Source organism: Puma concolor, chromosome C1 (genome assembly GCF_028749965.1).
Source record: "Puma concolor isolate L17-30 chromosome C1, mPumCon1.1.hap2, whole genome shotgun sequence".
In the NCBI taxonomy this organism is placed as follows: domain Eukaryota; kingdom Metazoa; phylum Chordata; class Mammalia; order Carnivora; family Felidae; genus Puma; species Puma concolor.
Window position 1 is genome coordinate 58519089 of NC_141674.1, and position 17229 is coordinate 58536317.

The 17229-nt window shown below is 38.5% G+C and overlaps 1 protein-coding gene across 2 annotated transcripts in view; it reads right to left on the reverse strand.

Moving 5' to 3' along the window:
• The window catches only part of ANKRD13C (ankyrin repeat domain 13C), a 123741-nt gene extending 120463 nt beyond the window's left edge, over positions 1 to 3278 (reverse strand). The window contains exon 1 of one of the 2 annotated variants that reach the window (XM_086717269.1): positions 2507 to 3278. In XM_086717269.1, coding sequence (XP_086573395.1) covers positions 2507 to 2951 — 445 coding nt within the window. In that variant the 5' untranslated portion in view covers positions 2952 to 3278. The remainder of the gene's footprint in view (positions 1 to 2506) is intronic. The other variant, XM_025912215.2, reaches the window with a different exon arrangement.
• Positions 3279 to 17229: the final 13951 nt, after the last annotated feature.

The following is a 17229-nucleotide window of genomic DNA, read 5'->3' on the forward strand; positions in this document are numbered from 1 at the left end:
AATATAGGTAACATTTAGCATAGTGCTGACACACTCAGTAAATTGTGTCTATGATGAGGATAATCATCATCATCATCATCATCATCATCATGTTGTAGAAGGTATCTCTCTGGTGAATATAAAACTAACTATGTGGTATGATGTGGTATGACTGCATGGCTCTGCTATGCACCTGCATGAGTGTATGAAACTGCTATGCACTTATCATGTTACAACAATCCAAATATAATATACAGCTTGCATTTGTTTGGTGATTTTAAAAGCGTTTATCTTTTGTAATGTGAAGGAAAAAATATCCTTAAAATCTAAATAAGTATCCAGGTTAGTAAAATATCAGGAATAAAAGTCATGTAATGTAATGGGGAAATTATGCAGCTACAGAAAGAAAAGGGACTAAAGAAGTAGCACATTAAATATAAGCTACTCTTCCTAGTTGACTTCATGGTGAGAGATGAAAATATATATTGAAGGGGGAAAAATTACACTCTCTATAGATATGTGAACTACTGGTTACAGTCATCAGAAATACCAACAATACAAGGGCAGCTAAGTTCACTGCAAACATTTGGTACATCAAAGCAATGTAAAAAGAGAAGTTCAGTAGGCTAAGGACAAGAGTATAAGGGATTTAGGATTCTAATTACTTCACTACCATCAACAAACAATATTATGCTTGTTGCAATAACAGTAAAATGATTGAATAAATGTAGGAATGAAAAACCAGGTGCAGCTTTCAGGTACTTTTTTGAGGATTTGAATTATGATCAATGACAGTGATATTATTACAATATTGGAAATTCAGGGGCGCCTGGGTGGCTCAGTTGGTGATGCATCCGACTTTGGCTCAGGTCATGATGTTGCCGTTCATGAGTTCAAGCCCCAAATCCGGCTCTGTGCTGACAGCTCAGAGCCTGGAGCCTACTTCGGGTTCTGTGTCTCCCTCTCTCTCTGCCTCTGCCTCCTGCCCCGCACTGTCTCTCTCTCAAAAATAAACATTTTTAAAAAGGCAACTATTTTAAAAAAACAATACTGGAAATTCAGATACAAGTGCAATTGTTGGAGAATTATACAACCAATAGAAATCTTATTTTTTAATCTAAATTTTTGCCCTAATTTCACATAAGAAGCCTAGAGTCCACTGGAATTAAGGGAGCTTATTCCTCAGGCAAGCATTTCATTAATGTGTTATATATTATTTTGACCAGAGTTGAGTGTGTCTTAAATGAATGTATACAATAGTCATGTTCAGTTAAAAGCAGAGCTATAAATAGTATTTGTCAACTACTCAATTTAAAATGGCTTATTAAGGGGCGCCTGGGTGGCGCAGTCGGTTAAGCGTCCGACTTCAGCCAGGTCACGATCTCGCGGTCCGCCAGGTCACGATCTCGCGGTCCGTGAGTTCGAGCCCCGCGTCGGGCTCTGGGCTGATGGCTCAGAGCCTGGAGCCTGTTTCCGATTCTGTGTCTCCCTCTCTCTCTGCCCCTCCCCCGTTCATGCTCTGTCTCTCTCTGTCCCAAAAATAAATAAACGTTGAAAAAAAAAAAATTAAAATGGCTTATTAAATGTTGAAAATGTCAGTGTTGACGTGTTTTCATTAATAAATGCACTGCTTCTTGGAAGTCAACTCAATTACATCACATTTTTGAAATTAAAAAAAAAAAAGTTCAGCTGATGAGTTACGACAGAAAGTAGAAATACAGTCCTTGAATAATAAATGATACTCTATTTTGCCATATAGGTTATGATGAAGTTACTATGAAAAACTGTAGTACTATTTTTAGTCACAGTCATCAAGATGAAACATTATTAGCAATTATGTAAAACAAGCAAAACACTCAAAACTCTACTCCAAAATTTTAGCTACTTAAGTCACTTTACTTACTCTAGGCATCAAATGCCAACAACTTTCTACATTTTGGCTGTTAGAAATCAAAGCATTCTATATCCCATCTTAAATGCAAAGTGTAGACACTTTGTATCAAACTAAGTTTCCTGAAAGCAGAGAAAAAGAAACAGACAACCTGGGGGCAGGTAGAAATCACAACCAGTTGCAGTCAAGTTGGGATCTGTACCTGAATAATGAAAGGCAGGTGGGCCATTTTATATGTACAAAATTCGAGATCCCCAGGTGAGAGAAGGGGAGAGAAAGAAAAGAAACACAGTTACATAAACATAGGAAGGCCAGGTTGGACATGGGGCAATTTTCAATTTCTTTGTAAAAAATCAATACATTGAAGGCCTGTCTCAAAAATAAACAAAACAGCTTCTCAGAGGAAACTTTGAAGTGGGCAAGGAGGAAACATTCCTTTGCACCCACAAGCATCAATCCCCTGACCACTGGCATGCTATTACTGAAACGGTCATGATTTACAGGCATTTGGCCCGAATGACGAGCAAAGGAGAGGAAAGAAAGGTCTGTTGGAGAGGAGCCTAGGATTCCAGAGGCCTGGGAAGGCACACCCTACGTTCGGGAAAGGAGAGGTGGAGACGGACGAGCACTCCTCACCGTGATTATCTTTCTGCCCGATATTGTGCGTGCGGATGAGAGAGGACAGTCTCCTCACATCCCCCTTGAAGACGCACTCGTGTACCGGGTAGTGTGCGGGACAACTGCCTCCATCTGCGACGACAGCAATGGGGTTGGTGCCCGCTAGAAGAGCCGGGGACTGGGAGGTGGTAGTCACGGAGGAACCGTGCAGCGGCAGGGCCGGGACGCCAGGGGGGTTGGAGGAGGCCGGAGCTGTCTTCAGCTGCAGCCGGCGGTGATGGTTACTGAAGATCTTATGACAGGCTTTGCCGCCCTTGCCGCCGCCGCCTGTCCCAAGCCTGCCTCCCGTAAAGGTGCCGCCTAGGGTAGCCGCCGCTTCCTCATCCCCGGGTTCCAGCAGGTCCCCCTCTTCTTTGCTGGGCTTGTGGTCTCTCCGCAGTGAGCGGATCTTCTCCCCGGTCATCGCCGCCAGGGGCAGAGAGGGGATCCGGGAGGCTCACCGCCCGCGACGGAGCTGGCGCTGCGGCGGCGCAAGGCGATTAGAGCGGTGGCCAGGATCCTCCAGCGCAGCATGAACTCTCAGGGCGCCCCCGAGCCCGGGACAAACGCATCTCCTGGAGAGAGAAGAGCCGGCTCTCGCCTAGGCACGAAGGGACGCGCGCTCGCTGGGGGGAGCTAGAGCTCAGGTGCCCACGACACCAGGATCCCTGTCCCCGCTGCCGCAGCCGCCGCCACTACCTCACGCCGGAAAACAGGGCACGGCCATCTTACCCTGACTTCTCTCGCGAGAGCTCCCTCGGGAGGAGGGAGGAAACACCGCGATAAGTGAGCTGGCCGCTCCCTCCCTCGCACCGTCTAGTCCCGGAGAGTAACCGAGCTCCGCCCCTAGTTTAGGACCTGACAATTGGCGCTTCTGATGGGCGGTGTAAAACCTTAACTTGTGTTTGAGATACTCGATGCAGTTTGTAAACAATGACTGAAACCCTCAGACCTCTGGGTCTCCAGCAGAGTAATGCAAACTGACGCCACTGCACACAGGATGTGATGTCAGTATGATGTTGCACAAGATACTCATTCAATCAACATTTACTAAGCATCTACTTTGTATCATACACTGAGCTACTAGATTTCCAAGACGCCACTCCTGGCTCCAAAGAGATCAACACGGGGGGTGGGGGGGGGGGGGGACGATAAACAATTGGGAGCTGGGTTGAAAACAAAAAACTAAACTAAACAAATAAATAAGAGAAAAATTTTCGCGTTGGGGTGTCAGAAAAGACAACAGTTTAGGGGCTGACCTTGGAAAACAGGCTATTCGGCAAACGGGGTGAAGGGAAGTCAGATTTTTGTTAGATAAATGAGTTACAAACAGGTGTCAGAGTTTCAAGCAAGAAATGGACGCTAAAGGATGGCAAATAATAATTGTGTAAATGGAATATCCTTGGACTAGTTCATGGCCAAACTCGACCCATCGTCAAATTCTGAAGAAACGTAAATCTGAAGTCTGGACCAAATAACTAAAGTTGTGGGGAACTTGAAGTGGGGTAGTTAGCAAAAACATCCTCGAAGTCTTCCTTCACTCGTTTTATCTTTTCGAAGTCCCGTTTACACTGACAGCTGCTTCTCTCAAATCTCTTCTTTCTTAAACTTTATTGCCACCTCCATTCCTCGGCAAATAAATAAATAACTGTGGGAGCTGGGGTCTCTTTATCCTTCCCTGCCATTCAGGTTTTCACCTCCCATCTTCTTCCAAATCTATTCAATTCGATTTATTTCTACCCTGCTTTCTTTTCTTTTTTTAGCGGGGGGGAGAGGGGGAGGGGGATGAAGGTTGTTCCAGTTATCTTCAACCATTACCTAATCAACATCTCAAAGGATCCTATCCTACTCATAAAGCAAGAGATACTGAACACATACATACAAAAACACTTTGTTCTTCCACAGTAGCCAATATTTATTAACTCTAAGGCAGCCAATATGCTTGCCACTTTATATGCTGTTATCTCCTTGTGATATTATTTTTAATCTTCACTGGACAGTTGAAAAAACTTGCCCAATGCTTCAAAGCTGGAATGCAGCACAATGCGGCCTGATTCTAGAGCTAGAGAGTTAGGAAGGAGCCAGATATGCAGGATTTTGTATGTCTTCTTCAAAGTTTAGACTTTAGCCCACAGGAAATGGACAGCCCTTTGGAGACGTTGAATAGGGGAATAGGATGATGAGATTTGCCTTTTAGAAGAGCCATTCACTCACTCATACTTTAGAAAAACATGTATCAAGAATAGACTACAAGGAGGCTACTCTAGAGACAAAGAAACTGACAGACTACTGCATAAATCAAAAAATAAATGTGTTAGTAAATGCATGTAGAAGTATGGCAGAATATACCTATCACACAGAGTGAACAGTGGTTAGCTTTGGAAGATGGGATTGCCAAAGCACGTATTTCCTACATTGCTTGAATGTTTATTTACAAAGGGAAAGGGTTAGTTTTTATTTCAGAAAAAATTAATTAATTTTTAAAGAAGTTTGCAGTAATTCAGATGGTAAGAAATTATGAGAGCATGAACCAAGTTAGTAAGAGTGATGCTAGAGAAGGTGCAAGAGTTAAAAAATTTTTTTTGTTCGCTTTTGGCATATTGAATTGAAGCTTCTTGTTGCTCAACCAGAAGAAGTAAGATGGTTTACATTTTGGATATTTTGAAATTACCCTAGAAGGCAGAGATCGGGGTTAAGATTCAGGAGTTATCATTACACAGTAATTGATGCCACAGAAGTCTTTGAATTTCCCCAAGGAACAGTGTGTAGTGCATAGTGTGAGAAATTAAGGTCCAGTCTAGAATAAAATACCAATATGTAAAGCTTGTGTATAAAAAGAGTGGCCAATATCCTATTGTAATCAAAAACCTACACCAAATAGTCTACCATTATAGCTAAGAAGTATGTTATCACTAGTGACTGACACTTGTAGATAGAAATGAAAATTCCTGTGTCCCTCTAGTAAAATCAAACACTGCAGGCATCAAAAGTAATATTCAGCCCTTATTTTTAAGGGTTCAACAATATAATAGTGAAAAGTGGTGTAGAAATATAAGATTGCAATACATTGTGAAAAATACAAGAAATTATATGAGATCCTGATATAATACAGAAGTTATTAATTCTATTTGAAGGAAATGAAAGTCAAGTGATTAGCAAGTCTTTCTGAAGGAGATAATAGTCTGAATTAGGTTTTAAAGAATGTATAGAGTTGGCCAATTGGGCAAGGGGAAAATATAGATAATAACAATAATTATAATAATAACAGCTACCATTTACTGAGAGCTTACCATGTATTAGGCATTGTTCCAAGCAAGTTTCAATAACTGTTCGATTTAATCACACAACATCTCTATGAGGTACTTACTGTCCCCATTTTACAGATGAGGCAACTGAGGCACAGGAAATGATCATCCAGCTGATTAGTAGAGGTGAAAAAATAGTAGGTATAAATGCAGCATTATATTTTAGAACCATTGGAGCATAGTATGTGACAGGAAATGTGGTTGTAAATAAGGCTAGAAAACAAAGCAGGAGATAGGTTGTAAAAAGCAACCGTAAGACACTTGGACGGTATATACTAGGCAGTGGAGAGTTTGCAAAAGATTTCAAACACAGTAAAGACAGGACCACATGTAATCACCATTATGTATAATCAACCCATCTTCCAAAAATAGGAGATTCTGCCAAACTTTCCAGCTTCGCCTCCTCCCACATTTCCAGATTCATTCCTCATTCTAACCAAAACAATCTGCTGGCAGTCCCTGATCCTCTCTCATGTTTCCATGCCTTTGCACATGCCGTTCCATATGTCCTAAACCCATTTCTATTTCATTCACCTAGATACCTCCTCAGTCTGTCAAAATTAGTTTAAATTTTCTCTCTTCTTAGCACAAGGGTTTTTTTTTTTTTTTAACTTGACATAGAATTCAGGGGTCCAGGAAATTACATTGAACTAAACCTCTAAATAAAATTCATTTTAGCGTGGCTTTCTATTATGAATGTAGGTCACAAACCACAATAGTATTGGCAGCACTTGTGCCTTTGCAATCACAAGAAAACACATTTTTGGGCCACATTACAGTTGTTACAGATATCCCAAAATACCATTTATGCTCATCACTATCTCAAACTTACATTAATTAATATGTCCACTACTTGATCTTGTTTTTTAATGAGTTAATAAAGCACATTAATTACTATATCACATTTTTATTTGATTTCAATAGCTATTTGATTTGTTTTATTTTGATTTGATTTGTTTTATTTCATTAGCTATTTCCTTTTGTAACCCAAAGTATTTTATGCATTTAAAAACATTGTTCTGAAAATGGCTCTCTAGGCTTCACCATACTGCCAAAGAGGTTCTTGGCACGAAAACAAAAGTTAGTGCAAACTTCCAGTTGTAAAATAAATAAGTCAGAGAGATGAAAAGCACAGCCTGGGAATATAGTCAATAACATAATAGCGCTGCATGACAAATGATGACTACACTTACTATGGTGAACCCTGAGTAATGCATAGGACTGTTGCATCACTACATTGTACACCTGAAACTAGTATAACATTGCATGTCATCTACACTTAAATAATAAAAAAATTTTTTTTAAGTTACTCCTTTTTAGGAGTCTCTAATGACACCTCCTCTCTCCTTCTCTCCTATCCAACGTGCCACCATTCTGAATTAGGTGTCCTTCCTTTGCCTTCTTTCTGATTTCCCATTTTAATTTTTGCAAGTTATATCTTGTCTGCTTCCTCAACTAGTCCTTTGAGCTCTCTGAGTCCCAGAACTATGTTTATCATTTCTGTATGCACAGTGCCTTTCAGATAGTGAAATAGTGAATGCTTAATATTAATAATTAACAGTTCTTGGATTAACCAATCAATTAGAACATAAAACCCCAAAGTATCTACAATGTACCAAGACAATTGTAAACTAAGTGATGAGATGCTAAATAAACAAATAATCCCAGTCTGACTACATTGAAGTTGACTACTACTCTCTTGGATTCTTATGTGAGACCCAAGAGAAAATATTTCATCTTGGATTGTTTTTTCATTTACAAATAACAACAAATTCAATGAAAACTGGCTTAAATTAAGTTGATTTATCAACTTATACTACAGAAAGGGGCAAAGATATATCTTCAAGAGGGGCCTGATCCAAAATACATGTCAGTTTCTAGGTGACTCTTAGTATGCCTCTCCCTGTTTGGAGTGTCCCCCCTGAAAGGCCAGTTTCCCTCAGGGAAGAAGATGCCTGCCAGCAGTTAACAGGGGCCATGTGTTCCCTCCTTCAGTTTCTGAAACAGGGCCCATGACCATAGAAGTGTGGTGCTCGACATTCATAAAAGGACCCTGTCCAATCCCTGTAGCTAGGAGAGTGCTGATTGGCTCAGGCCTGGGTTACCTAAACAACTCCCTGTGGGGGAGGTGGTTACCGTGATTAGTTTTGCCAATCAGCACTCATTTCTGAACTGGACAAGTTGGGGATAAACCCTCACAAACTATAAAGACTATTTCATAATGGGAACTAGGTGGGAAAGATGAAAAGGAGACAAAGACAAGAGCAGTCAGCAAAAGTACTACATTCAGATGTAAAATGAGATTTTACTTGGGAAAAAAAAAAACTTGTGTCTTGAATTCAATATGATGAAATACATTGTGATTATCAATTACATAAACAGGTGAATAACTACACCATCCAACAACAAATTTACTTTTTATTCAAATATTACCAAGACAGAATTCAATACAACAGTGAACTGTGTAACTCAACTATTGAGCTTACTAGGTAATGCTCTAGTCCTTAATCTCTCCCCTGGTGTAGCTAAGAATCCATATTTCTGAATTTTTTTTGGAAATGTATGTATCTGTTTTAGCTTTAGACAAAGCACCTAATCCCTATTGTCTGGTTTAATGAGAGCAATCGTATCACAGTCTGAAACACAGAATGTACTGTACACATTAATAATATCTCACTTGGGGCGCCTGGGTGGCTCAGTCGGTTGAGCGGCCGACTTCGCTCAGGTCACAATCTCGCAGTCCGTGAGTTCGAGCCCCGCATCAGGCTCTGTGCTGACAGCTCGGAGCCTGAAGCCTGTTTCGGATTCTGTATCTCCCTCTCTCTGACCCTCCCCCGTTCATGCCCTGTCTCTCTCTGTCTCAAAAATAAATAAACGTTAAAAAAAATAATATCTCACTGGTTATATTTTATAAATACATCAAGAGACCTACAATTAAAATTGGTAGTTACTAATCTTACTCGAGAAACACATTTCTAATAGAAAAATTAAAGCAAGTTCAGTTTACATCTTTTTTTCCTCTTTCTCTAAAAGCTTGTATTTCATATTTTCACAATAATCTGAAATATTATTTCCTGCACTCCATATTGGTTGAGCTAGGTCTAGGAGAATTTTGTTTGGATAGATGATACAGCTGCCTGACTAATGAGGTTATCGTCTTGAGCATCCCCTGACAATATTCCTAACAGTGCACTGAAAATGAAAATAACAAACCATGTAGATCAATACCTTCATCACACATTTTACATCCATCTCTCTAGGTCTCAGTATTTTCCTGTTTCCTCTCAATCTTCCCAATTCCTTTCTCTGAGGCAATGTTGGGCACTTTCCTTTTTTTCTACTATTTCTGATCAGTGACTATCAGTGATTTAGTCAGATTTCTTTTAAATAATCAGAAAAAAATCAGAGAGGCAGAGGTTGCCAAGGAAACCAGAGCCAATAGCTGTGGAAGTTCCAGAATGAGGGAAGGAATTCCTCTGAGACAGATAAAACACACAGATTTATGCAGGGGAGAGAGAGGAAAGATGCCAGGAGCATAATGAGAAAACAAGCCAATATGAGATGAATATGAAAAGATACATTGCAACATTTATAAGTGAAATTATTTTTAGATTACCAACAAAGACTTGGAACAAGAGATAGAATAGGGATATGAGTGGATTTTTCATTGAAAGAGGTTAAGATACAGTAAGTAGATATGTAAGAGATTAAGTGGAATAGATGGATAAGGGTCAGTTATTTGTGTCCATGGCTTCCTGGTTCTGTTTTATTGCCTAAAGTACATTCAACTACATGCTGTATCAATTAACCTAAATGTTCCTCAAGAGAACAACCAACTCCAACATGTCCAAAGTAGAGCTGATTTCCATCAGCAATCCCACTGGCCAAAATTGTGTATAATTTCCACTATCCTAAATTCCTCCCTCTCTCTCAGCCCCACATTCAAGCAGTTACCAAATCTTGACCTTTATACTTTGCACATAGCTCTAAAGTTGAACCATTTCTCTTGATTTTACAGTGGCCATCCTTGGGTTCAGGCAGCTACCACTTGAAACTGCCTCCAAATCCCTGTGTCTCCAGCTTCCATTTCCCACTTGTACATGCATATGCAGAAGCCTACATCCATTTACCCCTTGGAGTGCCAGATTTACCAAGTAAAATTACAAGACGTCCAGTTAAATTTGAATTTCAGGTAAACTATTTTTGGTATAAGTATGTCCCACATATTGCTTTGGACAACATTGCAAGTATTGAAAATATTCATTCAATATTTGAAACATACTTATACTAAAAGGTTATTTATTGCTTATCTGAAACTCACATTTAACTAATCTTGTATTTTATATGGCAAACTTACCCACCTCTCAACCATTTGTGCTATTTAGAGTTACATATGTAGTTAAAATACAAATCCAAAAGTATAGGAATAACAACACCAAATTCAAGATAGTGGTTTCTGTGGAGCATGAAGGGAAAATGTGCCATTTCCATATGGAAATTCCATCATAGGTGTATTTGTGTTAAGCATGTATATCTAATTTTGTTTTGGGGGTTTTATTCCCTTTTTTTTAATTTTTTTTAACGTTAATTAATTTTTGAGAGAGAGACAGAGCATGAGCAGGGCTCGAACTCACGGACCGCGAGATCATGACCTGAGCCGAAGTCAGCCGCTTAACCGACTGAGCCACCCAGGCGCCCCTTATTCCCTTTTTAAAGAGTATTTATGATTCATTTCTTAAGCTTAGTAGTGTATACACAGATTTTTTATAGTACTATGTTTTTTGTGTGTGTCAAATATATAAAATATATTTTAAAAATCTTTAGCAGCCCTCTAGATGACGTCCAAAGAACTGAATATGGTTTACAAACATCACCATGGTTTCACTGACTCTGTTTACCTCTCTAATCTTGGCACTTCTAGTTCTTTACACAACAGTCTGTTTGTCCTGAACAATTTCCCTCGAAAGATCATCCATTCTATTCCCTCTTTCAAGAACTTAGCCCCACCCTTCTTGCTCTTGTCCCTAAATCCTAAATTAGTTATTAGTACTTCACCGGCACCTCATCTCTATCTGGCTTAGGTACTTCTTTGTTCTTCCAGGGAAACCAGCACTTTTACCACCGCTTCCCATTTATTTTCACCAAGTGTAAATGCTGACTTATTTCTCTGTACCTCCCATTAGAATATAAACTCTAAAAATACAGTGACTGTGTTGAACTCATCCTAACATCTATGGCCCCCACCCAGTGCCTGGCACTAATGGACCATCAATAAATATTTTCTTTAGGAATGAATTAGTTAACATTCATGGCTGGTTTATTTAACATTCTTGAGGTGTGTTATAATTTTACTTTAATATGAACCCCATTTTAAAATCAGCATCTAGATGTAAACATAAAGGTTGCCACCTCACAGTTTGCGGGTTAGAAGTCATTACCTGGAATAAAGTTCTCTTCTGTCATTTATATTGCAAAGTTTGGTTTCAATATCACCTGTCACCTAAACTAGGTCTTGCTTTTGTTGTTTGGAATAAACCCATAGCAAGTGTTCCTCGGATTATACAAACCACACTTAGACTTACATATTAAGTTTGTGAAAAGTGCTTTGTGTATCTATAAATCCAAATTCGGTCAATATAGTAGGTATTATTACATTATACAATAGGTATTATGCATTGATACTTTCCACTTGCATTTATGGGCTCTATTGAAAATTTCATTGTTACCTGTATTTTCTTCTCAGTCTGTTCTTTTCCCTTAAATTCCATTCAGTTCCCTTAAAGTCCATGTGCTACCTAAAGATTGTGATGTACTAACAGCTCCTAATCCCATGTGTAAACATCAGTGCATTGCTACCTTACTAAAAGAATAAAACTTTCTTTTACTTCCTTGGGTTTGCTTCCTCGAGCTTTCTCCTTCTTGTTCATCAGTTTTCTAGACACCATTATTAACTTTACAACACTTCCTTCAAATAGCAGAGGAACTTTACCTGATTTTAAGATGCTTCTTAGAATCCTTGCTCCTTAGCATTCCCTCATCCTCATTAACGGAAGAAAAGACAGATACTGGTGAAGAGTCTGGAACATGCTGAACAGGATAAAACAATATGTGAAACTGGTGTCATAAGTACAGTATCATAAGGATGCCATCTTTACTCCAACAGCACCCTGTTTATTTCCATTTCTCAGGCTTTCTGATTCCAGCACTCAGGTAACTCCTATCCTCACATTCTACCTTTGTGGCTTCCAAAATAATATTACCTGGGTCATTTGGGGACCAAATCAAGAGTAGAAAAAAATAAGAAAAATAAACTAAGCAATCATATAATTACTGAGGACCCCTGTTGCTAAAATTTAAACCTACTGTGGTTCCTTGACTGTTAGAAACGTTTGGCCCAGGGAATGCAAAGAGCTATTGTTTGCAGAATATTGGCTAAGAGTCAAGAGCATTCTTTAGCTGCACTTACTATGGTGGATTCACCATAGTCTGTGAGCTTGTCTTCAGGGTGACAAGTAAAGAAATTTAATTTTGTCAGCTCTCTGAGAGTGAGTCCATTTTCTAGGGATGGAGTTGAGATCACCAAGGATAACAGACTAATGTATCAGAATTCTAATCTAAAATTAATCATTGAGTACACTAGAATTATCCATCAGCACACCCCCCTGTAGATAAACTGCATACAAAGCCAAATAAGCAGAAGGCTGCTTAGTGAGCATGGAATCAGAATAAGAGGGGTCAGGTGTTTGATTCTAATTTTTAATGGCATTGCATTCTGAAAGCCTGATGTGCACACTTCCACAAGAATGAAATTCAGTCTGTGAGGCATATGGACACTCACAAGACCTAAGAAGAAATAATCCACTCCTCACCAGCATACCATGCTTTGATGACCAGGGCCAACTTGTGCCTCTGTGACTCATTTTTCTTACTAACACTTCCATCCGCCAATCTCATATGCATCTACATGTTGCTTCTTTTTTCTTTAGATATATTAAAACATTCCATGAGACCTCAAACCATAAAACTCCTAGAAGAAAACATAGGCAGTAATCTCTTTGACATGGGCCTTAGCAACATATTTCTTGATATGGTTCCTAAGGCAAGGAAAACAGAAGCAAAATTAAACTATTGGGACTACACCAAAATAAAAAGCTTTTGTACAGCAAAAGAAACCGCTAACAAAACAAAAGGCAACCTACTGAATTGAAGAAGGTATTTGCAAATGATACATTCAATAAGAGGTTAATGTCCAAAATGTACAAATAATTTATACAACTCAAAACCAAACCAAACCAAACCAAAACAAAACGATTTGATTTAAAAAAAATGAGCAGAGAACCTGATTAGACATGTTTCTAAAGAAGACACACAGATGGCCAAACAGGGATATGAAAAGATGCACAACATTACTAATCACCAGGAAAATGCAAATCAAAACCACAGTGAGATGCCATCTTACACCTGTCAGGATAGCTAGTGTCAAAAAGACAATAAGTAACAAGTCTTTGGAGAGGATGTGAGGGAATCTATGTATACTATTGGTGGGAATATAAATTAGTGCAGCCAATGTGGAAAATAGGATGGACGTGCCTCAAAATATTAAAAATGGAAATACCATACTATCCAGTAATTCCACTACTGGGTGTTCAAAGAAAACAAAAACACTAATTTGAAAAGATATGTGCACCTCTACATTTATTGTAGTATTACTATAATAGCTAATGTATAGAAGCAACCTGTGCCCATCAATAAATGAATGTATAAAAATGTGGTGCACACACACATACACACACACACACACACACACACACACACACACACATTGGAATATTACTCAGCCATATAAAAGAGTGAGGTCTTGACATTTGCAATAACATGGATGGACCTAGAGGGTATTGTGCTAAGTGTAATATCTTAGGGAAAGACAAATACGTTATGATTTCACTTACATGTGGAATCTAAAAAACAAAACAAATGAACAAACAAACAAAAAAAGCAGAAACAGACCCATAATTACAGAAAACACACTGGTGGTTGCTAGAGGGGATGGAGTAAGTAGGGGTATAGGCAAAATGGGTGAAAGGGAGTGGGAGATACAGGGTTTCAATTATGGAATGACTAAATCACCAGAAAGAAAGGAACAGCACAGAAAATATAGTAAATGGTAGTGTAATAGCATTGTACAGTGATAGATGGTAGCTACGCTTGGGGTGAGGATAGCACAAGGTTTAGAGTTGTCAAATCGGGACACCTGGGTGGCTCATTTGGTTGAGCATCAGTGTTTTTGGTTCAGGTCATGATCCAATGGTCGTGGAATTGAGCCCTGTGTTGGGCTCTGTGCTGAGAGTGGAGCCTGCTTAAGATTCTGCCATTCTCTCCTTCCACCCCTCTGCCCCTCTCCCCTAGTTGCATGCTCGCTCTCTCTCTCTCTCTCTCTAAAATAAAAAAAAAAAGAGAGTTGTCAAATCACTGTGTTGTACACCTGAAACTAATATAACATTCTGTGTCAACTATACTTCAATAGAGAAACAAACACAAAAACAAACATTCCCTGTGATTATTGTCCAGTCCAATCCAGAAAGCTGTTACATTTCTTTAGATGACTTTGCACATCTCTACTCATACGTATTATGTGATGATTCCAATTTTTTTTACTTTAGATAATTATATTTAATTGTATCTTTTAATAAGGTTTTTTTTTTTATTGAAGCGTAGTTGAGACACAATGTTACACTAGTTTCAGCATACAACATAGTGATTCAACAAGTCTATATATTATGCTGTGATCATTTCAAATTTTAATTCAAGTAACTATTCCCTTATTTTTATGTTTTGGGGAGGCTTTTCAATGTTGTGTCCATATACTGTTAACACAAAATAAAAAGCAAAAATATTTTTAATATTTCATCTCAGGAAGTAGGAATTAGGAAAATTACTAACAAATGTGATGTACTAATTGAAATATTTGTTAAACTTTTTAAACAACCCTTTTACATGTACACGGGTACCTGTGTGCAAAACACACACACACACACACACACACACACACACACACACACAAAATACAGGACAATTATTCTTATTTCTCAAAGCTTTTCTAATTAGTTCTTAAATAACCATGAATAATATAAAGAGGAAGAGGGGGGAGGGGGGAGGGGAAGTGGAAGGAAAAAAAGAAGAAACATATTCAGATTAATTTTAAACAAAACATATTAGGACATATGTACAGCTTCATTTTGATAAATCAATCTCTAATTTTTAAACATCCAAGTGCCCCTTCATAATGCAGGCATTTCCTATCATTCTCTTTCCTGAATTTTCAACAAGTCCTACATATATGCTTTTGTTCCTTTCAATGTTCTACTATTCATTATACAAAATTAATTCATTTTGAATTTAAAAAAAAATGTTTAATGTTTATTTTTGACAGAGAGAGAGAGACAGAGACAGAGACAGAGCATGAGTGGGGGAGGAGCAGAGAGAGGGAGACACAGAATCTGAAACAGGCTCCAGGCTCTGAGCTGTCCGCACAGAGCTCTATGCGGGGCTTAAACTCACAGACAGCGAGGTCATGACCTGAGCCAAACCGACTCAGGACGCTCAACTGACTAAGCTACCCAGGTACCCCTTGAATTTTGAATATAATTTCAGTTTGTTTGATGCCATGGCTGTTCATCATACATGTTGTTTTGCTATACCTGTATTTTTTTCATATCCAAGATATGTTACTTCAGCATTTCTTTCTTTTTTCCCCAAGATCCTGTACTCACAGATCTTATCAAGCACATATATTCTCTGAATGATCCCTTTGTAATTAAAACCTGTTGATTGGGTATATTTCATTCATACAATTATAATAATCTTTTTTATTGTTATTATAACACATTTGCTAATTAGTAATTAAGGCATTCCGTATACACAGTATACAGTATGTTAAAAAAATTAAAATATATACCTATTCTTCTCAAACTATTCTGAAACAGAAACAGGAAGAAAAATTCCTAATTCATTCTATGAGGCCAGCATTATCCTGATACTAAAACTGGATAAAGACTCCACTGAAAAACAGAACAACAGGCCAATATCTCTGATGAACATGGATGCAAAAATTCTCAATACAATACCAGCAAACCAAGTGCAAAAATACATTAAAAAATTCATTCACCATGATCAAGTGGGATTTATTCTGGGGTTGCAAGGGTAGTTCAATATTCACAAATCAATCAATGTGATACACCACATTAATAAAAGAAAAGATAAGAACCATATGATCCTCTCAATAGATGTAGAAAAAGCATTTGGCAAAGTAGAATATCCATTCTTGATAAAAACCCTCTTTAATGGGAAAAACTGAGACCTCTTTCTCTATGGTCAAGAACAGGACAGAGAAGTCCACTCTCACCACTGTTATTTAACATAGTACTAGAAGCCTTAGCCTCAGCAATCAAACAACAAAAAGAAATAATGGGCATTCAAATCAGCATTGAAGAAATGAAACTGTCACTATTTGCTGATGGCATGATACTTTATGTAGAAAATCCAAGACTCTACAACAAAACAAAACAAAACAAAACAAAACAAAACAAAACTGCTAGAACTAATACACAGATTCCCTAAAGTCTCAAGATACAAAATCAACATACAGAAATCTGTTGCCTTTTATACACAAATAATGAAGCAGAAGAAAGAGAAATCAATCCCATTTATAATTGCATCAAAACCCATAAAATACCTAGGAAGAAACCCAACCAAATAGGTGAAAGACTTGTACTCTAAAAACTGTAATACACTGATGAAAGAAATTGAAGATGACACAAAGAAATGGAAAAGCACTCCATGCTCATGGTTAGGAAGAACAACTATTGTTAAAATGTCTATACCATTCAAAGCAATCTACACATTTAATGCAATCCCTATCAAAATAACACCAGCATTCTTCACAGAGCTAGAACAAGCAATTCTAAAATTTGTATGGGATCCAGAAAAAGACTCCCAAATAGCCAAAGTAATGTTGAGAAAGAAGACCAAAGCTGGAGGCATCACAATTCTGGACCTGGGTCCAGAATCCCTGGTGGCTGGGAATCCCTTTAGCGTGGCTCTTTTGTCCTTAAACACTGTGTCTGACATTCTTAAATTTATGTGTACACATATAAAAGTTAATCACTTTTTAATATACCAGTAATTAACAAATGGAACTGGAAATTGAAAACATAACACCATTTCCTCAAAAAATTAAAAATAGAACTACCTTGGGGCGCCTGGGTGGCGCAGTCGGTTGTGCGTCCGACTTCAGCCAGGTCACGATCTCGCGGTCCGTGAGTTCGAGCCCCGCGTCAGGCTCTGGGCTGATGGCTCAGAGCCTGGAGCCTGTTTCCGATTCTGTGTCTTCCTCTCTCT